The sequence below is a fragment of the Bubalus kerabau genome, chromosome 2, assembly GCF_029407905.1.
Source record: "Bubalus kerabau isolate K-KA32 ecotype Philippines breed swamp buffalo chromosome 2, PCC_UOA_SB_1v2, whole genome shotgun sequence".
In the NCBI taxonomy this organism is placed as follows: domain Eukaryota; kingdom Metazoa; phylum Chordata; class Mammalia; order Artiodactyla; family Bovidae; genus Bubalus; species Bubalus kerabau.
In genome coordinates, this window is record NC_073625.1 from 75,445,895 (window position 1) to 75,470,939 (window position 25,045).

The window sequence follows — 25,045 nt, forward strand, 5'->3', positions numbered from 1 at the left end:
AGCATGAAATGTTGTACAGAAGTAAATGGTTGAAAAATAAACACGGGAGTATCTGAATGAATGATTTTGCCATAGGATTACTGCAAGTTTACCAAAACCCCCTGAGTCTTGGTTTCCGAATGTTTTGTTTGCTTGCTTGGAGGCCACTACTCAAATAATTAAGTATACTATCTCCGAAAAAGTAATTCAGTGGGGACCAACAAGACATGTTTTAGACATTTGCTTTCATGTACTCATGATTTTAGAGCTTTCCTTTGTCTGTTGGTCAGGGAAGGGGACAGGGAAAGGATGATTGGTCATCATTATTTCTGCCACTTTAGAAAATTGCAGTCAGGCTCTTAGCCTGCAAAGCTCAGTGTCTTTTCAGTTTTCGTTTGTCTGCCTGGTACAATGGGTGTGATTTGTTGTAACACTACATTTCTTCTGTAAAGGAGAATTGTCTGTTCAGGCATCTCCTTTTACACAATTTTAAAAAATAGTAACAAAGGTCTACATTTTATTTGAATTCTATCAGTTTTTCTCGAATGCTTCTTTTCTGCTTCAGAATCCCATCTTGGACATACCATTCCGTTTAGTTGTCGTGTCTCTTTAATCAACTCTGGGCTTTGACAATTTCTTAGACTTACCTTGTCTGGCGTTTCCTGGCCTGGGTAGGTATCTCTATGATGTTTACTCTCATAGGTAAACTTGGATAGATGACAGCACCCAGTTATTTAACTATATACTAACCTAGGTGTTGGGCTTCCCTGGTGACTCAGTGGTAGAGAATCTGCCTGACAATGCAGGAAACAGAGGTTCAGCCCCTGGGTCAGGAAGATCCCCTGGAGAAGTAAATGGCAACTCACTCCAGTATTCTTGACAGGGAAATCCTATGGACAGAGGAACCTGGTGGGCTATGGTCCATGCGGTCATAAAAGAATCAGACATGACTGAGAGACTTAACCACAACCTAGGTGTTAGAGTGAAGGTATTTTGTAGATATGGTGGCTAACATCTCCAGATGGTCCTTGATTTAGGATGGTTCGACTTATAATTTTTTTTTTGACTTTATAATGGTGTAAAAGCAATATACATTCAGTAGAAACTGTACTTCAAATTTTGAATTTGATTGTTTCCTGGGCTAGTGATAAATGGGAAGATACCCTCTCAGGATGCTGGACAGTGGCAGCAAGCTCAGTGCCCAGTCAGGAACATGATCAGGAGGGCAACCACTGACATAGTTAGAACCATTCTTTCACTTTAAATACAGAATTCAATAGATTACTTGAGATAGTCCATACTTGATTATAAAACAGGTTTGGCGTTGGACAATTTTGCCAAACTGTAGTAATAGTAAGTGTTCTGAGCACTTTGAGGTAGGCTGGGCTAAGCTGTAATGTTAAGTTGGTTAGGTGTATTAAACACATTTCAACTTCCAATCTTTTTAACTTAAGATGGTTTTATTGGGATATAACTCTGTTGTAAGTAGAGCAAGATTATTGTAATGGTTGATTTTACAGATTACTCTAGATAATGTGAGTGGGACCTCACCTGATCAGTTGAAATCCTTAGGAGCAAAATCAGGTTTTCCAGAGAAGGAATTTTGCTTCAAGATGGTAATATAAACTCTTATCTGAGCTTCAAGTTTGCTAGCCAGATCTACAGATTTTGGATTTACCACTCCCCATAATCATGTGGGCCAATTCCTTAAAATAAATGTTTATATTTGCATTATATATATTAAATAAAGAGATATGCACACATATAAAATCTTATATATACAATGATTTATATGTATAATCTCTTGATATATGATCTCCATATTATATGTATGTACACAATGTATATGTTTTGTATATACACAAACGATGTGTATATACAACTCTTGATTTGTGTGTATCTGTTATTTTATCATGGTTAGACTGGAGTTACAGGTCTGAGGATTGTATTTTTGCAATTCTCATCACTCTCAACATATCATACCAAGAGTGCACACTATCAGTATGACTTAACTGATGATGTAAGCCATGACCACCTGCTGAGGTAATTTCCCAGATTTTTCCACTGCAAAGTCCTTATTCCCTTTTACCTACTCTGCTCTTTAGAAGGTGGTCACAGAGTGCAGCCCACACTCAAGAGAAGGAATTGGGAGTAAAGAGAAATAAGTTCTCTACCTTCTTAAAAGGGAGTGTCTGTGAAAAACTTCAGCATTCTCTTGGACAGGAGATTTGTCTCTTCTTCGCATTTACTTATTTACTCAATCATTTATATCAGTAAGAACTCATGGATATTTACTTTATGCTTTATGCAGGGACACATTATTTTATTGCTCAGATTATTTCAGGTATGGCCATTGGATACCTTTCAGTTAATCCCTGTTTCCCTTTGACATACTCCATTCTTTTAATTTGAAGGCACCTCTCTACTCTCTAAACACTACCAGAAGCTCTGGACTTACCTTGTATATTCCCTGCCCTAGTCCTAGAATCAGCCATTTCTCCAAGTAGTCCTGGTTCATTCTTTTGGAGAATAACACTAGAAACCAAGATCTATAAGCCGCGTTCAAGCTCTTTTAAATTTTTGTTTCTATGTAACACATGATAAAAATAATTCCTGGAACTTGAAAACTATCTTGCTGCAAAGATCAGTTCAGTTCAGTTCAGTTGCTCAGTCGTGTCCAACTCTTTGTGACTCCATGGACTGCAGCATGCCAAGACTCCCTGTCCATCACCAAGTACCAGAGTTTACTCAAACTCATGTCCATTGAGTTGGTGATGCCATCCAACCATCTCATCCTCTGTCATCCCCTTCTCCTCCCATCTTCAATCTTTCCCAGCATCAGGGTCTTTTCCAGTGAGTCAGTTCTTCGCATCAGGTGGCCAAAATATTGGAGTTTCAGCTTCAGCATCAGTCCTTCCAATGAATATTCAGGACTGATTTCCTTTAGGATGTACTGGTTGGATCTCCTTGCAGTCCAAGGGACTCTCAACAGTCTTCTCCAACAACACAGTTCAAAAACATCAATTCTTCAGCACTCAGCTTTCTTTATAGTCCAACTCTCACATCGATACATGACTACTGGAAAAACCATAGCTTTGACTAGACAGACCTTTGTTGGCAAAGTAATGTCTTTGCTTTTTAGTATGCTGTCTAGGTTGTTCATAGCTTTTCTTCCAAGGAGCAAGCGTCTTTTAATTTCATGGCTGCAGTCACCAACTGCAGTGATTTTGGAGCCCCCCAAAATAAAGTCTTTCACTGTTTCCATTGCTTCCCCATCTATTTGCCATGAAGTGATGGGACCAGATGCCATGATCTTAGTTTTTTGAATATTGAGTTTTAAACCAACTTTTCACTCTCCTCTTTCACTTTCATCAAGAGGCTCTTTAGTTCTTCTTTGCCTTCTGCCATAAGGGTGGTGTCATCTGCACATCTGAAGTTATTGATATTTCTCTCACAAAGATAAAAAAAAATATTAAGTTTGGCTTCAAATGCTATGCCCTCCCCCCACAGAAGACTTTCAAATCCAACTAAAGACAAACAAACAAGGGAATTCCCTGGTGTTCGAATGGTTAGGACTCTGTACGTCCACTACTTGGGGCCTGGGTTTGATCCCTGGTTCGGGAACTAAGATCCCATAAGAAGTGTGGCCAAAAAAAAAAAAAAGAAAAGAAAAGAAAAGAAAAAGACAAACAAGCAATACAAATGAGAGAGCCAATTTTTCACCCTTGATTCAGAGATCATCTATGATTCGTGGTGGAAGTCAGCAGAGTGAATTTGATGAGCATGAGCTTAGACCTAAACAAGGATAAAAATCATCATTTTTCAGAGTTCATGAGACTCAGTGATAATGTGTATGAAGTGTCAGATAGGGCACAGCAACAAGAAAGCACTCAACACAATGAAGTTGTGAGCCAATGAAGTATGTCTTAAAAAAAATACCCAGATAAGTAGATTTATCTAGATAGATATATCTGCTAGAATTAGTAAAATTAGGCATCCTATTGCTGTTTCTATACAGCTAAGTGATGCATACTTACCATAAGAAAGATTAAAGGGGATAGAGAGTGACTGTGTGTGTGTTGGGGGAGGGACCTCTATATCATATGATTGGTTTTAATCAATAGTTGACAACATGACTAGAGGGATCTGTGAAATGAAATTACATGCAGTGTTTTTCATTATTTATATTACTGGAGTGAATGGGAAGTGACACTACAAACTCAGTTAAAAAGAATCCCTAGTGGCTATAAATAAAGAAGTAATAAAGATATTTCATTTCTGCCCTCCCCCCCCCCCCCCTTCTAGAGGAAAAAGAAATGACTTACAGCCAAATAGGTTGAGGTGAGAAATTCTCTAAAGAGATCAAAACATATATTGCATTTCACTGTAAGATTTGCAAACTTCTTCAAATCCAAATAAAATCACCTGGTCAGATCGATGCTCTTAATATGACCAGAAAAATATCTAAAATTCAGTATGAGTATCATACAAAGAGATCAAGCGATTCATTAGCTCAAGATAAATTTAAGGATCACTGAACGCTCTTGAGCTTTCAGTTTACTTACGTATTATATAGGTATGTCTGTGCATATCCACACACCCATGGGTATTCTATAAATACATGTATGTCAGAAGAGTTTATTCATATACTTACAGCTGTTTCCTGTTATTAACTTAGACAAGTATGCACAAATAATTCAAACACTTACCTCATTTAATTTATATCATTTTGTGGCAAAGTAGTTTGGCATGATACCTATTTTGTTAGTTTTCTGCTTTGCATTGTCTTATTCTAAGTACCAGACAACTGTGGAAATTGCAGATCGATGGTTGATAACTTCCCCCTTTCTTCAAATAATTACTTTTAAATTGTGCAAATATTTACTGAATGAAGATGTATGTTTCTGATGACAGTACAGCCTTTCCGTCCAAAAAACTGATGGGCCAAACTATTTTTTAATTATGAACTATCATTTGCAATTCTTTTTTAAAGGATTAATTTAATTGGAGGATAATTCTTTACAAATTGTGATGGTTTTTGCCATACAACAATATGAATCAACTATAGGTATGTATGCGTCCTCTCCATCCTAAAGCCCCACCCACCTCCTTCCCCACCATATCCCTCCAGGTTGTCACAGAGCACCAGCTTTGGGTTCCCTGCATCGTACATCAAACTCCCACTGGCTGTCTGTTTTACATATGGTAATGTACATGTTTCGGTGCTATTCTCCCAAATCATCCACCCTCTCCCTCTCCCAATGAGTCCAAAAGTCTGTTCTTTACATCTGTGTCTCCTTTGCTGCCCTGCACATAGGATTGTAAGTACCATCATTATAGATTCCATATATATGTGTTAATATACAGTATTTGTCTTTCTCTTTCTGACTTACTTCACTCTGTATAATAGGCTCTAGGTTCATCCACCTCATTAAAACTGACCCAAATGCATTCCTTTTTATAGTTGAGTAATATTTCATTGTGTATATGTAGTGCAACTTCCTTACCCATTCATCTGCCAATGGACATCTAGGTTGCTTCCATGTCCTAGATATTGTAAATAGTGCTGCAGTGAACACTGGGGTACATGTGTCTTTTTCAATTCTGGTTTCCTCAGGGTATATGCCCAGTAGTGGGATTGCTGGGTTGTATGGTAGTTTTACTTTGCCAGCGAAGGTTCGTCTAGTCAAGGCTATGGTTTTTCCTGTGGTCATGTATGGATGTGAGAGTTGGACTGTGAAGAAGGCTGAGCACCAAAGAATTGATGCTTTTGAACTGTGGTGTTGGAGAAGACTCTTGAGAGTCCTTTGGACTGCAAGGAGAGCTAACCAGTCCATTCTGAAGGAGATCAGCCCTGGGATTTCTTTGGAAGGACTGATGCTAAAGCTGAAACTCCAGTACTTTGGCCACCTCATGCGAATAGTTGACTCATTGGAAAAGACTCTTGATGCCGGGAGGGATTGGGGGCAAGAGGAGAAGGGGACAACAGAGGATGAGATGGCTGGATGGCATCACTGACTTGATGGACGTGAGTCTAAGTGAACTCCGGGAGTTGGTGATGGACAGGGAGGCCTGGCGTGCTGCAATTCATGGGGTTGCAAAGAGTCGGACACAATTGAGTGACTGATCTGATCTGATCTGATCTGATTCTGACTGGTGTGAGATGATACCTCATTGTCTTTTTGATTTGCATTCCTATAATAATGAGCAATGTTGAGCATCTTCTCATGTGTTTCTTAGCTGTCTATATGTCTTTGGAGAAATGTCCATTTAGGTCTTCTGCCCACTTTTTGATTGGGCTGTTCATTTTTCTGGTGTTGAGCTGCATAAGCTGCTTGTATAGATTGGAGATTAATTCTTTGTCAATTGTTTCCTTTGCTATTATTTTCTCCCATTCTGAGGGCTGTCTTTTCAACTTGCTTATGGTTTCCTTTGTTGTGCAAAAGCTTTTAAGTTTAATTAGGTCCCATTTATTTAGAGGGCTATTCAGGTGGCTCAGTGGTAAAGAATCCACCTGCCAATGCAGGAGATGCAGGATATATGGGTTTGATCCTGGGTCAGGAAGATCCCCTGGAGTAGGTAATCACAACCCACTCCAATATTCTTGCCTGGAAAATCCCATGGACAGAGGAGCCTGGTGGGCTACAGTGTATGGGGGTTGCAAAGAGTCAGACATGACTGACTGAGTCCTACTTCCTGACTAGGTCCCATTTGTTTATTTTTGCTTTTATTTCTGTTACTTTGGGAGGTGGGTCATAGAAGATCTTGCTGTAATTTATGTCCGTGTTCTGCCTATGTTTTCCTCTAAGAGCTTTATAGTTTTTGGTCTTACATTTAGGTCTGTGATCCATTTTGAATTTATCTTTGCGTATGGTGTTAGGGAAAACTTTGGGAGACGGGGAACAGGGAGGCCTGGAGCACTGCAGTCCATGGGGTCACAAAGAGTTGGACATGACTGAGTGTCTGAACAACAACATGGTGTTAGGAGGTGTTCTGATTTCACTCTTTTACATGTAGTTGCAGTTCTTAAGCTTCCTCTGTTGTTTATTTGTCCTGCCAGCAGGGTATGCTGGGCTGTGAGCAGAAGGAGGAGAGGGAAAGAAATAGAGACCTTGACACCTGGTTGCTGCGGCTCACTGGAGGCTGCGGCTGTTCCGTTTTGTGTTCAGTGTATACTGACCTACTGTTGCCATTAAGAGGTCGCTAACTCATTCATTACGCTGGCTTACCTAGGAGAAGAGTCTGAGCAGCTGACACACTCAGAGGGCAGTCCTTAACAGCACCAAAAGGAATTCACTGTGACCTACTGCCTGCAGAGAAAAAGCTAAAATAAGCAGATAAAAGCAGTTGCGGGGGAAGATTGATACTTTGGTCATCTGCAGGAGTGGAGGAAGTGCAAAATCCCCTTCTCTGTAAAGCAGCCTGCACCCCGTGCCTGGAAGAATGTGGGTAACAGTGCAGAAGCCTTGAAGGACAGACAAGTGGCAGGGGACAGTAACATTGTGTTCCTGGTGACAAAAAAGCCTGGAATATGTCTTCAAATGTTGACTCACCATCCGTGCAGTTACTGATCAAACACTAGCTCTTTATAGAACCAATGATGATGCTTTTCCCCTCACTTTTACTTTAATTGTCTTAAGACCCTAGAAAAGTCACTGAGTACTTTCTACAATGAAGCACTAGGAATTAAGAGCTACACCTGGAACTCAGGTCTTCTAAACATTATATCACTTCTTTTAAAGCATTTTTCAGGTTTCTAGGTGAAACAGTCTGTGCAAGCATACATGAGGGTCAAAACCTCTCTCTGATCCAGCAGAAATGATAAGAAAAACTGTTAAGTAATAAGTAAACTTCTGAAATACTTGCCCTTTGGTATAAGTAGAACTATCACAGAATCCCCCTTTGCTCACATAAATAAACAGCACGTTCTCTGCACAGTTTTTGCCAAGAGTTAAAATACAGATGTAATGTTTTAAATTATGGAGACAAAAACACTTATAACTACTGTAATCTTAAAGATTCCTCACACTACCAATTAAGAAATTCTGCCCTAAAGTACAAATGTTTCTCTGCAATTCTCTACAAATCACCACTAATAAGATAATAGAGCAGAAAAATTAGTAGGGAGTTCATTTGACTTTTTTCCCCCTGAAGGCTGGCTTTAGTGGGAGCATTTATCTACATTTCAATTCTCACGCATTGTGAATGATAAATGAACTCTACTGCATAAAGGACACGACATTGCTGTGCCTTAGATTTCTATTTTCTTTCATCAGAATATCCCACCTAGCAAAATTCATAGCTCAGTGCTTGTCTCTCTATAAGGAATATGTAGATTAATGAAACCTCACCCCTCTAAAGAACCTTAGTTCAGGACATGAGTCAAAACAGGCAAAAAGAAATAGTCTGAGAGGTGTGAGGCCAGGCAGTCAGCTGCTTCCTTGTTTTGCTTTCTATCAGGCATGTCTGCTCTGCTTCACTCTAAACAGGAAGAGCAATAGGAAACCTATTTTATGATGCTTTCATCACCTGATTCAATGGCTGCAGGACCAGAGACAGTGACGAGATATTTGCCCTGAAGCTGCAAGCAGAGCACCAGAGGAAAACACATTACCCTTCATCGCTTCCCCCAGATCTGTCTGCACTCTCTCCTGTATTATTTGAAGAATAGGTTCCTTATTCAGACAGCCTCCTGTATGATCCCGCATAGCAATGGCTATAACCCTGATGGGTGACAAATGTTGAATTGATATTGCTAAAGGGAGTCTGGAGTCAGAGGAAAAAAATACATGCATTCTTTTACAGTTGCTATGAGAAAAGTCAATTTATTGTCATTGGTTATTTTTTGATCTTGAGGAACATGGTGGCTAAATCCCTCATTTTATGTTAGAGATGAATACATCAGCTAAGAACAGGGCAAAGTGAGAAACATCAAAGGTACAGAAAAGAAGATGTGAAATGAGTTGACCCTCAGAGTTCAAATGGTATAAAGGGAGAAATATTCTAGGAAAAATGTTTACAGTTCAAGTTTTGATTATTAAACACGATGACACTTTCTAGTATTAAACATCAAGCATTATTAGCATGATGAGTAAATTCTATTTTTGATAATAAAGCAATTCCTAACACTTTCTTGCTAATATTAAAAAGTGATGGAAATAAGTCTGTAGTCATCTGTTTTCTAGAGTTCAAATGGTATAAAGGGAGAAATATTCTAGGAAAAATGTTTACAGTTCAAGTTTTGATTATTAAACACGATGACACTTTCTAGTATTAAACATCAAGCATTATTAGCATGATGAGTAAATTCTATTTTTGATAATAAAGCAATTCCTAACACTTTCTTGCTAATATTAAAAAGTGATGGAAATAAGTCTGTAGTCATCTGTTTTCTAGAACATAAAAAATTTAAACAGCAAAAATACTTACCCTAAAAAAGTCAATGAAGCTAGATCACTCTCACTTTTGATGTTGGTAACAAACACAACAGAGAAGAAAACATTATTATAGGGCAGACAGAATAAAATTTTGCATCTATCTGTTGTGATTATTGAAAATGTTTAACCAATAAAAAGAAAAAATATTCTCACCAGAATACATGATGATGAGAATGTTACTGATATAAAAATGGAGATGTAAAGTGAAGTATACTGCAAATATTAAAATGTTCTATAAAGGCTGTTTGCTATGACAGATAGAGGAAAAAAACTCCAAACACATTCTATTTTGGACTCAATATTTTATTTATTTTCATATATTTTTATTTTCCACACCTAGCAATATCTATTTATCATCCTTCTTGTGGGGAAAAACTTGACAAAGGCAATTAACTTACATTATATCAGGTATAAATTTGAACTTTACACTGTGAATTCTAAAGACTGTATTAGTAAGGTCAATCAACATAATGAAAATATAGCATATAACTGCACTGGTTTTTATGATTTTCCACAGAGGTCGAAGCGGGGAAAAAACCAAGTTCTAGGTGTGAAGTAACTCCTTATCATTTTTTAAAGAGCCATGATAGAAAATTAGCATATATCTTTATATATAAGAAATGTAAAGAAAGGTAAGAAATTATAAGCTAGAACACAAAACGTCAGGGTTGTACATTATGTTATTATCAGTAACAGGCATGGTACAGGATCGTGGCAGCACTAAGATGTTAATAACATATCTGAAAGGGAAAAAGCATTTACAGAAGGCTTTCGTTCAGTTGTTTTCTAGGGTGTATCACCATCAGCTGGCTTCGCTGTCAGGAAATCAAACTATTACTCTACTTTGAAATTAAAGCAAATTACACATGTCAGCCCTAGATTTAAGGTTTTACTCAAATGATAAAGAAGATGGTTAAGACACAGGTTTAGCTATAAAAGGAAGTCTCTTTTGCTAATTTCTTCCATTACTAAACCAGTTTTTAAGAGAAAGACTTTCATGTACTCATTAGTCACTATAATCAGGCTAAAAACAAAGCAGCAGTCAGTATTAATGTAAAGGAAAATATTAAATCTTTAAAAAGGTGACAAATACTTTATGTCTCATGCTGCTGCTACTGTTGCTAAGTCCCTTCAGTTGTGTCCGACTCTGTGCGACCCCATAGACAGCAGCCCACTAGGCTCCTCTGTCCCTGGGATTCTCCAGGCAAGAATACTGGAGTGGGTTGCCATTTCCTTCTCCAACGCATGAAAGTGAAAAGTGAAAGTGAAGTCGCTCAGTTGTGCCCGACTCCTAGCACCCCATCGTAATTTCTCAGTTACAAATGGATTACATATCAGTGATTACACATTTGTTGCCTGCTATTTCATATACCAAGGGGCAATTTCATGATGGAGTATCTCACTATTAATTGTCGAAGCAGTTAACTCAGCTTCTAAAAGTGTTCAGGTTTAGAGTTGGAGAGGAGCTTAGATATCTGAGTTGGTTGATATAATTTCAAGTTACAAAATAGTACCTAAAGAAAAAAAAAGTATTAACTCCCACACCTAGTCCATCATGCATATGTGCATAAGTGTGAGGAAGGTCTCAGAGCTGAGACAGGCATTTAAATTTCACTCTAAAAAAATTCCATAACATCACAGTAAAATAAACATTAGCAGAGACAACTGTGCAATATTTTTTTTATTGGTTGAAAGTAAAAGATGTTTTCTGAAATGTTACAATTACCAGGTCAAGCCTTCAGAAATGAAGATACTAGCATCTACCAAGATATTAAATGAATAGAGACCGCAAGATAAAATTTATGCAAAATAAGGCATGGATGGTTCATAGGCAACAACTTTTATATTTGACACAATTCTTTGTTTTATATTATTATTATGTGTTTATTACAGTATTTCTAAACACACTTTGAAAAAGGAAAGTAACAATCTCTAGTGTCTTGTAATTTAGACCAAGAGATATCAGAACAAATAAAGTCACCAAATATTTGCCTTAGAAAAAAATACTGTATACATTCAACAGAAATAATCAAACATGGATACATGATTCAAATTTGAACTTAAAAGGATTAAATAATTGGGCTGTAAGGCAAAAGTCTTTAAAGACATGATATACAACACTTCAAGGATCCTAGCTGTTCAGATGGCTGGACAATGTAGTCTAGGATCGCTAAAATTTCAAAAATATGTCCCCTTCTACTCTTTAAAGAATAAAGTTTGACATTCATTTTCATAAACCAATACTGAATTTCAGACATCGGACATTTCGGCTAGACACATATATTTTGAAAAGCTTACACATTACAAGTTCAGGGACGGTGAGCGTGGGAAAACAAAGCGCAGGTCTTCCTCTGTGGGAGCTGAAATCACATCTCTTCAGTTGGGCAGGTCCACATTGCGAAGGATGAGGGCCACTCGGTTTGGAATGTACACCTATATCAACACAGTCGTGTCAGTGCATTTGAAAGAAACACTGGGCTTGATATCGTAGCAAAGCGACTTGATATCGTATCAAAGCACGATATTACAGCTCCCTTGACAATTCTACTGGCTCTGAGGAGGCTCTATTCGACAGTTCTGGCATTAAGACGCCTTTAAAACGATCACCGCTAGAGGGCTCCATACGCTTTACAAAATCCGATGCTCCCCAGACAAAGGACAGAAACAGCCTTGGCGGCTCTGGTTCCGAACTAGCAGGTGGTGAGGACAGGCTGCCCTCCAGGTCACAACGTTAGTCTAGTCAGGTAAATAAAAGTAACATACTAAAGACTGGTCAAGTCAGGACACTTATTATCTTTCTGGTTTGTGTTTCTCCTGTCCTTTTAGGAACAAAACCTTAACGGTAATAGTATAAGGTTATCTTATGTGTATTTTAGTCCCTGCCCCAATTTAAATCAGTCAAGAGGCTTGCCACTGATTGAAGGTGCCATCCACTTCTTTGCATGCCCTGCAGAGTCCTGACTCAGCTCCTTCTTGAATATGTGCAACTCCCCTCTCAGACATGCTCTTCACTTATCCCTTCTCCCTTTAACAGCTCTGGCCACAGAGCCTCGCGGGTCTTTGAACACATCACATCCTTCCCCTCCTTCCTCGCGATCTTGGCCTCTGCCTGGTCCCCTGTTCAGAACACTCTTTCCTGGGCTAGTTCCTTATCTCTTTGATCTTGAAAAACTCCAACTCCATGGAGAGGTGTCCTTTGACAACTCTAGATCTGATAGTGTCTCCATTTCATTTTCTATCACAGCACCATTTTTCTTTCTATCTGAACATTTAACACACTGTAATTTTTTTTTCAAGTTTATGATCAACCCTTCCCACTAGACTATTAGGTTTACCAGGGCGGAGGCCATATGTCTTCATATTTCTAACTTTTAGTAGGTGCCAGTGGATAAAGTTGGTGCCAGTGATGACTAAATAAAAGAATGAATAAAGGAATAAGTAATTGTGGGATCAATATGTGTATATTTCACAAGATATTCTTTAATATATTTGCATCTAAAATAATTTTTATAAAACTGAGAAGTGATTTGAACTGCTTGATGCTTAACTGTGTGCTATTTTACACATAAGGGATTAATTACTATTAACAAAGCAGACAGTGATATTACATATTGCAGTCATCATTGTGAGAGTCTCTCTCCATTTCTGGATTTGTGAATAAGGTACAATTTTCAGCTACTTTAACTGAAAACTTGACCAATGGTTTAAAAGAAAAAAGAGAAAGGCTTTTATAGCTTAGAACTAGAATGAAAGATGGAAAAAAAAAACCCAGAGCTTTAGGGAAAAAAATTAAAGAACAGAACAGCTGATTTTCACTGACTGAGACCACTGTATGCCCAGTGTATCTCAAGTCAGCAAATGAACACAACATTTTCCCACAAGGTTGCTGTGATAAAGACATCTTACAACTGTTTTTAAAAAATCAGATACATCAATACAGTTACTTTTGAACATTAATGAATAAAGCAGTTTTTAAATGATGGAATTTTGAAAAATGTATATTATGAATGCAATAACTAGAGAACAGTTTTTCTAATCTTGAATTAAAAGTAACAGTGACTTAGCAATGTCATCTGAAAAAAATGTCACACCAGCTAACAGTTTACTGGGTTCCTCACTGTCTCAGACTGGTATGCAATCCAGTACTTAACTTCCAAAAGGTAAATATTATATCCTTGTGTTCATTAAGTGTGGGGAACTGTGTATTTCAATGCCATAATCAGTTTCCCTACAATTTACACATTGTTTTTAATGTCATATAGCTTTTAAACCACATCATGATTTAATGGCTAATATCTCTTCCATTCAATATTTTCTTTTTGACAGTGATAGGGAAGCTGTTATAAGACTGGCTCAACAAAAGAAAGCTGGAGCTACCCATGAACAAAGGCAGGACTATACCCAGGGGTCCAGACAGATCAAGTGCAAACTATGGCCTATTCCCACAATGACGCTACAGTCTAAAGCAACACAGACCAAAGCCAGAGAGGAGAAATCAAAGAAACCAACAGTCAGATTCAGTCAATTCCAAGTCTTCTCAAAACAGGCATGAATCAAGAGAGAGCAGTTCTGGGACTTCCCTGGCATTTCAGCGGTTAAGACTCCGTGCTTCCAATGCATGGGGTGTAGGTTCAATCCCTGGTTGTGTAACTAAGATGCCACATGTCAGAGTCAAAAAATTTAAAAAAAGAGAGAGATACCTGTTCTGCCTTACTCTATCTGTTTAGTTTAGGGAATCATAGTAACTAGGTGTAAGTAGTCAGTGGGACAGTGGGTTATAATCAGAATGGTTCTGAAGTGTTAAAACCGAACACTGATCTAAATGTCTCAGTAGCATGGGAGACTGAAGAAAAGGATTTCAGTTCTGTTTACCTTAAAAATATTTCTCTGGTATCTTTGACCCTATAGGCAGATAAAGAGATTCTGATTGGCCCAAGTCTCCTGAGAAAGAAGCGGTAAAGCACGTGTCGGGCCTAGGACAAGGAGTGGCAGGCCCCTGCTCAGTGTGGCCAGGATAAACCAGGACGCTGCCTCAGTCTCGTTCTGCATCTTACCGTTTCGGTATCCACCCTGATTTTATTACCTCATACTGATTTAATTAATGAAATATGAATAACTATAAGCTGATAATTTAGAAGCAATCTTACTCTCTGTGATCTCTGGTATTTTAGCTAGCCCAAATTTAAGAGTAAAACAAAGAGGGTGATGTAAGAATTCAAGGTTTGCAATAAATGCACTGCATTTCCTCTTTTGGCATTTAATTATTCAAAAATGCTCTAAGAATTCTCTCTAAATGATGCTGGCCATTTTATGTAAGGACCTTTATGATTACCAATTCCAGTCACACTTCGAGGCCGCTTAATACTATATGCTCAAAAACCATTGGTTGATAATTGTACAATATCATTAACAGGAATATTGTGTAATTATACTTTTTCACTACAGTGTTAATTACCAGAATGTGTTCATGTTGCTTCAGAGCCCTTGCAGTATCGGCAATATGAAAAAATTTCCCCAAGCAAGAGATTTTTTTTTAACTATGGCTATTTATGAATTTTGGAGTTTTCTTCTTTATTAGGGTTCTGCATATATAAATCAATGTTCTTAGTAGTTAGGAAATGACTACCAATTATACTAAAAGACTTAAGATAATCAGAGCTAATTCTTATGATGAGACAATTACAACATAAACAATTTGGGGCTCTATAATTTAGTGCTAAGTATTGGCTTCTGTAAATCTCAATTTACAATTTTAATTTTATAAATAGTTTTGATTCCGATGGCAAAAGAAATATGAACATATTTTAAGTAGATTTAAATATAACTGCTTATATTTAAATATGAATATCTCATATTTAAGCTTATGTATACAGACACCATTTAGTATACACATCACAGATAGTATATGCTGATAAACATATTCACCATGCCCGTTACTAGTCACTAAGCCATGAACATTTTGGAGCTAGGATCACACAGTAAGAACATATGAGACAGTGTAATGTAAAGTCATGAATTTTATTTTTTCTAGCTGTCATTGTACTCTGTTCTTCACAAGGAATCACAATGCCACAGCGTAATCTGCTTCATTTATTAAGACAGTCAAAATGCATGCCATCTACCCAGTTATTTTGACCACATAATGACTTAATCACTACACCAACTATTACTACGGATTAAAAAAAAAAAAAACCAACAAAAACTGATCATACAATGATCTACTATATTATGCCATCTAAGCAAAGTATTGTTTTGTTCTTGGGTCAAAATTGATTTACAAATATTAATTACATGGTTTTTGAAAACAAGTTATCAAAAATTTAGAAACAGCAAACTTAAAAATAATTTTCAATAAAAATACTTAAAAGGCAAATTTTAAAATGTTCTTATAAATTGTAAAATTTAGCAACTGTATAAATCATAGTGAAAACAGCATTTGTTGAAAAGGGCATTAGATCTTAATCTACATATATGTTTATCACAAATTATTTTGAAAAATAAAGATGATGTAAAATAATTTTAATTTTCACATATATCCTTAATTTATAAAATATTTTCTAAAGAAAAAACTTATTATAATTCATTATTTTGCATTAGGCTAAGAGAAAAGTGATCTAGTGAATATTTCTATGTAGAAACATATATTTAGATATATGAAAAATAGAAAACTTTATGAATTAAAATTGATTTGTTTTAAAAAAAGCTAAACATTTTCATAATTCTTGGTAGAGCAAAAAACATTTCTCAACTTAATTTATATTTTCAATGCCTACAACTGAGGGGCAATAAAAAAGATACATCTATGTCAAACACCCTATTTAAACTAAAAATCTACCTTTGAATCACCAAATTTAGAATGGAAGTAAACAAATCTATTTCTTAAGATTAAGGAGATTTACTGGCAAAGTAATAGATGCTAAAAGTATTGCTTTATTCACATTTCACCATTAAGACTACTTAAGTTATTGTAAAGCAATCTAATTTATTTCAGGTTCAATCATCTCTGTGCTTTCATTTGTGCCATGGAGTCTGAATTTATGAATCAGAAAAGAAAAAGAAAGCGCCCTCGCCCCTCCTGGTTTACTGATGAAGTTACAGGTTAAATATAAGTTCCTATATCAGAAGCTAAAATGCAGAGAAATCATTATGCTAAAATGGAGTTTCCAAAAACTGCCAGTAAAGCAGAATGGAGAAGTTCTGCCTTATAGCTTCTTGGCATTTGTGAGATACTCCATATACATTTCAGCAGCAGTACACATGCAGTTCTCCTCTGGTTTCAGTTTTAACTGATGGAGCACATCAAGAAGATGCCGGGGTGGTACCTGCTGAAGCTGCAGCATGTATGGCTATTTTAAGATTCCTTTGAGTTCTGTTTGTTGCTATCTTTGAAAACAGATTTGACACTTATTCAGCAGATCCTTTGGATTACTGAGCTTGCAAATTAAGCTTTGGCAAATATAGTGTGCTAGTTGTGATGGACAGAAATTTCCTGGAAAAGTTACATTTTTGTCTCCCCTTCCCTCTTTATTCTAGGCATGTGGGAGGCAGAAGGCAGATCAAATGAGACCTAAAACTTGACTGGATCCCAGCACATTATCGATCAGTTCAATAAAGAGTTCTGTTATAATGAGACATTCTTATACTGGATGTATATTTGAATCTTCAAAAGATAACTCAGGTAAGAAGGAATTTGTTTTATTGGATTTTCTGGTCTACTGGGGCCCCCTTATTTTATAAAAAAGAATTATTACATTGCATTAATATAAATTATTCAAAAATCACAATACCATAATGAATACTATGACTATTTTAGGTACCCACACCTTGCTTAAGAAATCATCCCTAACCACCAACCCTTTTTTTTTTTAAATTGTAGTGCAGTTAATTTTCCAGGTGCCTTATTTTTTTACATTAAAACCCATGATCATTTCATTTGGAATCTAAAGACTTATTTAAAATGAGTTATTCCTAAAGCACCTGTAGTCATCAAAAACAAGATGCTGCTGCTGGGAAGATAGAACTAATATTTACCTCCTGACCCAGTGGGATCAGAATTCTATTACAGGTAGTAGTTAAGCTCTGCTCTATTTCTCATATGCTTGCACGGCTGTATCTCTCTACCTGTTATGGAGACTTATGTGACATTCTCCATTCCATCAGCTCATTTAGCACTGCACAGTCCATATTTGCAAGATCAATTTAATTAGTGCTTGAAAAGTAATCTCCTGTCTGTGGCTGCCACTGGTTACTTGGCTTGTTTTAATTATGACAGAATATCTTTGCCCTTAAAAAATCAAAAGGATGTCAAGATATTTTCTGCCCAGCCTAAAAGATTGCAAGCCCTCGCCTAAGATGATAATTTCTCCAAAGTTGGGAGAATGTCCTCAAAGCATCTAGTGTCTTGGCACGCTTAGAATACCTAAATAAATATTAAACAGCCATGACAATAATAATTTAAAAATATATGTACAGCAGCATTTTGCAGTTTCCCCAAAACTTGGCTGTGTTAATGAATTTATACCTAAGAATCTCTTGCTGTAGGCAGGATACTATTATTAATCCTTAGGCAAACTCAGGCACAAAAAGGTCAAATTACTCAAGTTCTCATAGCTGGTATTCATAAGTGGCAGACTGGCGACTTAACCCCAAATCCCCTGCCATGACATTTTGTGATCTTTTCCCTGTATTACCAGGCTTCCTTCACCAACATAAACCTCTTTGGCTACATGAACCTTTAGGAAAGTTAGCTATGTAACATATTTGCTGGCTGAAATTTCAAATTCCTTTCAGTCTATATCAACTGGTTCAAGTTCGGCTTTATCACAATTGGGTGCTGCTTCTCCATGACCCCTCCTTATGAGCTCGGTCACCTTCCCTAACCCCTCAGGGGTCTCTAACTCTTTAGTTATTTCAGAGCTTTAAAATCATTTTCGCATTCATTTCAGAAACTATTTTTATCAGTCTTATTTTACATGTCAAAACTGAATGTTCTGACAACCACAGCAAGCATTCTGTGAAGAAAGAACCTGCTCGCACCTGTGAGCCCTCCCTCTTGAAAATACATATGAATTTGTGTTTCCATCTAAAGCCACATCAACATCAGCATCAATACCACCACCCTACACACACACCGAGGGTAACACCTAGGTCTCCAAAGGCTATTGGCTTTGCTCAGAGCTGATCATCAACAATTTAATCTTATTCATCTCTGCTCTTTTATTTCATGCTGCTGTCTTTGACATATGGTTGTCAACATCCTGGGAGGTGGGAATACAGTAGCAAAAGGGCGGAGCAAGGGGTATCATACAGATTCTCACGTTTGATATTTACCTGAATTTTTTTTTTTTAATGAATGAATTAAACAGCAATGATAAAACTATACATTATGGGATACACCTTGGCCTTACATACATGAAACAAATCTTAATCCAGGTCCTCTCCTTGTGAAACAAGCAAAAAAAAAACAAAACTGCGCTGAGACAGACAGGTAGAAGAAGAGGGATGAGAAAGAAAGAGAGGGATACTTGACTAGTCACGAAAAGTGAAACATATATAATACAGATGTGGACTTGGCCATAAATGAAGAATTTCTCCACCTATGCAGAATTTCTAAATTCTACATTACGATTTTTTTTTTTGAAATATAGTTTCAGGTGTACGGCATGATTCAGATCTTTTTATACATTATACTCCATTCATAGTTATAAAGTATTGGCTATATTTTCTGTGCTGTACAACATATCTGTGCAGCTTACTTACTTCATAAATAGTGTTTTGTACCAAAACTCTGTCCTGTTGCTACCCCTTCCTATCCCCACTGGTAACCACTAGTTTATTCTTTATATCTGTGACTCGATTTCTGTTTTGCTATATTCACTTGTTTATTTTTTAGATTCCACATATAAGTGATCACAAATAGTATCTGTCTTTCTCTGACTTCTTTCATTAAGCATAACGCCCTCCAGATCCATCCATATTGTTGTAAATGGCAAAATTTTAGTCTACATTTTAAAAAGAAATTCAATTTAGTAGTTTAAAGCAGTATCCTGTCCTTGTGTCAACCTTACAAAGTACAATTTAGTTAATATAAAACAACTCTCTCCTCAGTAATGCAAAGAAACCAGAGAATTCTATAACTAGAGTGAATTCACAGTCTTTAATGACTACATGAAAGAAAAAAAAGGTATATACAGATTCTTTTAAGATGTTTAAAATGAAACTCTATTTGATAGTCCATAACACAGAAAGCTGCAAGAACAGAAGAAAAGTAAATTGTTGTAGAAAAGTTAGAAATATAATAGAAGGAAAGCTAAAACCTGGCTTCCTCTTATGTCTTGAGAAATAATTTTTAATCCTATTAATATTCAAATTTCCCCAACTGTCTGCTAAATATCCTTTATTATTTGTTTTTCCAAAACCCAGTGAGTCTAGCACCACACATTGCATCTATTTCCTTAGTGCGATCAATACCCCTTCCCTACTCCCTGCCTTGTCTCCATGTTGCTTACTTGCTGAAGAGTTGTTTTCTTGGACAAAAAGGCATCACTTTGAAAATACAGAATAAATTTAAATGAAATGAAAATACCTTAAAACCTTACTTACCAAAAGAGAACAGGGACAGTTATTATGTTCAAAAGGTTCAGAGAAGAATTCGGTATTGTGGTCCAGTCTCTTGTGTCCTCCGTATTCTGCTGCATCTGAATCGAGCACAATTTTGTACGTACAGCTCTTAAGGAATTACAACAGTTCAGGAGTTGAATGAGACATTATATAATATGTCTGAGACAGGATTTAGTAGCGAGTATTCTGAACATTGTTAAATGTTGATTTGTGCTATGTTCTCATTTCTTCTCTACTATTTCAGTTTCTCATGTTTGAAAGGGGCTCTGTAGGCTATCTAGTCCACACACCCATGGGACCTTTGTTATCCTTTTATCACAGCTTGGCACATGATCATCTATACCTATTAGTGAAGAATCTACTTTCTTCTTTCTGCAACCAACCAATTCCATTTTTTAGAAATTCTTCTCCATATTGAGCAGGATTTTGATTTTGTGAAAGCTTTTTCCACCCAGAAAAGCCATAAAGAATAAGTTCAAAATACAGTAGATTTCAAATATTTAATAGCTATGCTATCTCCATTGATCCTCTACATATATTACTAAATACTTGTTAAATAGAATCCAAGAACCTTCGATCATTTCTCACTTGATATGGCTGTTTCTCTTTTCCCGTCTCTGAATTCATTCTAGTTTGCTAGATCCTGGTTGACAAAGTGAGGAACACAGAAGTGAACTAAGGGTGCCTGTGTGTTCTGAAGACCAAGCACCCTTGGTTACAGACACATGCTTCTATTAATGCACAAGATCATGTAAACATACTATCCATTATGCCACAGAATTCATGCTGTAATCATGTGATCTGCTACAATTTAACACCTGATTTTTCACAATGAACTATTTGTATGGGGTCGCTAAGAGTCGGACACAACTGGCTGACTTCACTTTCACTTTTCACTTTTATGCATTGGAGAAGGAAATGGCAACCCACTCCAGTATTCTTGCCTGGAGAATCCCAGGGACGGGGGAGCCTGGTGGGCTGCCGTCTATGGGGTCACACAGAGTCGGACACGACTGAAGCGACTTAGCAGCAGCAGCAGCAGTATTGTATTTATTTAACTTATATGTGCTTATTTAACTTATATGCAGAGTACATTATAAGAAACGCTGGGCTGGATGAAGCACAAGCTGGAATCAAGATTGTCAGTAGATACATCAATAACCTCAGATATGCTGATGACACCACCCTTATGGCAGAAAATAAAGCAGAACTAAAGAGCCTCTTGATGAAAGTGAAAGAGGAGAGTGAAAAATTGGCTTAAAGCTCAACATTCAGAAAACTAAGATCATGGCATCTGGTCCCATCATTTCATGGCAAATACATGGGGAAACAGTGGCTGACTTTATTTTGGGGGGCTCTAAAATCACTGCAGATGGTGATTGCAGCCATGAAATTAAAAGACACTTGCTCCTGGGAAGAAAAGTTATGACAAACATAGAATATTAAAAAGCCAAGACATTACTTTGCCAAAAAAAGTCCATCTAGTCAAGGCTATTGTTTTTCCAGTAGTCATGTATGGATGTGAGAGTTGGACTATAAGGAAAGCTGAGTGCTGGTTTAAAGAATTGATGCTTCTGAACTGTGGTGTTGGCGAAAACTCTTGAGAGTCCCTTGGACTTCAAGGAGATCCAACCAATCTATCCTAAAGGAAATCAGTTCTGAATGTTCATTGGAAGGACTGATGCTGAACTGAAATGCCAATACTTTGGCCACCTGATGCGAAGAGCTGACTCATTTGAAAAGACCCTGATGCTGGGAAAGATTGAAGGCAGGAGGAGAAGGGGATGGCAAAGGATGAGATGGTTGGATGGCATCACCAACTCAATGGACATAAGTTTGAGTAAACTCTGGGGGCTGGTGATGGACAGAGAGGTCTGGCGCACTGCAGTCCATGGGGTCGCAAAAAGTCGGACACGACTGAGCAACTGAACTGAACTGACTGAGTTGACTGAGTATTGTATTTATAACAAAAGAACAGCTGTGGTTACTATGTCAAATTTATACTCAGAATGCCTAGAAATAATTGGTTAAAAAACCTGCAAGTAAATATACATGGATATTTAGAAATTGAAGTTTCTTCTAGCTTAAGGAGGGAGACAGATGGGTGCCTAGATGCTTTGCATTTTCCTGATTTAATATCAGAAATGTTTGTATACTTTTATTACAGCAAAAGCTATCACATTTAAAGTACCTGGGGATAAGAAGCTATGACTATCATTCTCATTCCTAGACCTTTGTTTAAGAGATGCAGATAGTTGCACCATAGGAATTTTGCTGGGAGTGGTGACTCCATTTCAGTCAATCCAGGTCAGTCTACTCGAATGCAAATCTAGACTAACAATCAGCATGTTAATGAGCTTAAAGCAGAGGGAGAGGGACAAAGACTGAGTTCAAAAGGTGACTACAGGGCACAAGCACATTCTAAACATACAGGATTTGAGCATGTGATTTATTTACTGGAGAAATAGGGACAGGATAGTGAGAACAAATCATTAGAGACACGGTAAATAAATGAAGCCCGGTGGCATGAAAGGAACTACTAAAAGAGAAGCTTACCTTTTGTTCTTCATCCTAGTTCATTAAATACTTACAAGAATCTTCAAAAAACATTAAACAAAAACAAAAAGAGTACAATATAGTTTAGAGAATAAAGACCTAGAATCCATTCTGAAACACCTTCAGAAATACATCCATTCAGAAATACTTTCTCAATTATTAAGTTATTGGTTAACAACATAGATTATTGGTGGTAGTGACTGAAGAAAGGAAATATATCGTGAAAAGCACTGATTCCCGACCTGTGGGTGGATGGTCACTGGCCATTGTGTTATCATAAGAGTCTCACAGAATAAGTAATTACCTTATTATAAGGGACTTGGATTCTATATATACCTGTGTGAAGACTAAATTATGTGTTCTTATACCCATTTGGTACTATATTTCAAAGAATGTGCACTTTTTTGATTAATATGACATAGAGGCTTTTCAAAAGTCACAGAATTTATAGTAAGTTTTTTGCCTATATATTTTCTCAATGAAGGATACTGAAAGAGCAATTGTTATATAAGGATCGATATATTTTTGACATTGAAAGGGATCATCACACTGAAAATGGTAAGAATCTACTCACTTAATGTATATAATTTATAGCTATAAAGGAAAAGCCATAAAGTTTCAAAACATCAGTTTAGACCTATTTCTCTGATCTATAATTTAAAAGAAAAAAATTCTGCCGTGGCTACTTTTGGAATTACCCAGTCCTGTGTCTCTATTACCCAGGGACTACAATAACTTCCTTTAGAAAACACAACCCTTAATTCCAGAAATTCCAACAATTTAAAACACTAGATTAAAAGTAATGATTGTGACAGAGCTTTATAATTGTAAATTACTATATTACTTAAGAATCAGGAAACCCCATCTTTTAGGAACACTGCTTAGAATAAACATTTCTAAAAGGGTTATCTGGGCATCTGGATTTTTGTTTTTCTCTTCTCTCATTCAGGCATTCCGTCACTCCCTTTCTCATGTACACGCAGACACACACACAGATTACACACATGACGTGGGACCCACATAGCATCAACACCCCTACAGAGCCCTACCCTGTCTGCCACTAAAGAATATCCCTCTGAAAATATAACTCAGAAGTAGTTTACCCTTAAACTGTTTTCTTCATAGGATTTCCAATTCCATAGTAGATACATTTAGCAGGACATCTCAGCACCTCCACGTCTCTGTTATTCATAGCTGCCTCACTACATCTAGCAGAGTGCCTTCTCATTATAGCTTCTCAGTACATCTCTGAAACTGATATTCAGGATGACAATTCTGATTCATGAAGAAAGGCCAAATTACATGTCTTATATTTTCTATTAGAGGAACGTAGAAGAAATTATTTTTCCCATTCACTTAATAAATACACACAATGTAGGAGGCTCTGTGCAAGATATTAAAAAAAATGACTAAGATGTAGTTTTAGTTTATGTGCAACTCATAGCCTGTTAAGGGGAGATTAGAAACACATATGAATGTCCATAAATAAAGCAGAAGGCAATATTCAGTGAGAGGTACAGCCAAGGAGAGAAGGCAGGATTGACAGTTTATAAACAAAAAAGCTTTGAAGAATGGCTAGACTGTTCAGATTTATTTTATAATTAAGTGTGAGAATGCTGAAGCTTTGTGAGAAAAGTTATGCTAATCAAAAACAAACAACCAAAATTAACCTGAAGGTTGAGGGTAGAATAGAATGAACAAGGGAAAGACTAAGTCAGAAAAATCCACCAGGAATCTAAGAGTGGTGGTTAAACTTGGATAGTACAAATGGAGAGACATACATAAACCAATGAGGGTTTTTTTGCATGTACAACTGATGGTACTCAAATGGGAATCTGATGCCCAATTTGAGGAAACACTTAGAAGGGGAAGCGTTGTGCCCAAAGACACACAGTAAGTTCCGTGGCAGAGCTGGGACGTAGACACAGGTCAAACATAGACTTAATTACCCTATTCTCCACAAGTGGATGCCTGTTTTATGCCAAGAATCAGGCAGAGGGTTTTTGTTGGCAGTTTCTTTGTTTAATTCTAATTTTGAGATTCTGAGCATAAAGAGGCTGGAACGAATATGGCATGTATAAAAAAAAATAAGAAAAAAGGATAAAGTGATATCCTAGTGTTTAATTAAGTTTAAAAGATTGGTGCTAAAGGACTGTAATTCTTAACGTTACTTAAGGAGTCTGAATATCAGGTTTGTTGCATTTGTTCTAGATCAATTTCTTGCTCAGTTGGTTCATTTGATCTGTTGTTTGGGGAATACAGAATGTACTTTGCTCAATTTGGGAAAATAGAGCAGGGAAAGAATGATAAAAATTTTATGGAGATTTTTTTAAAAGGAGATCAAATAGATCCTTATCCATTTGGATATCATTTTAAAATATTTTGATTTCTTCTTATTTTAAATTCAAGAGCTTCCTAAGTATTTGATATATCTATCAACAGGTTGAAGTTGA

General features: G+C 36.9%; 1 protein-coding gene across 1 annotated transcript in view; it reads right to left on the minus strand.

Annotated features, from left to right (window-relative positions):
- Nucleotides 1-11,079: 11,079 nt before the first annotated feature.
- Nucleotides 11,080-25,045, minus strand: part of GBE1 (1,4-alpha-glucan branching enzyme 1) — a 318,830-nt gene continuing 304,864 nt past the window's right edge. Inside the window, exons 15-16 of the mRNA XM_055567831.1 lie at nucleotides 20,019-20,136; nucleotides 11,080-11,849 (exon numbers count right to left, since the gene is read on the minus strand). Of these exons, the coding sequence (XP_055423806.1) occupies nucleotides 11,793-11,849; nucleotides 20,019-20,136 (175 nt within the window). The 3' untranslated portion in view covers nucleotides 11,080-11,792. The remainder of the gene's footprint in view (nucleotides 11,850-20,018; nucleotides 20,137-25,045) is intronic.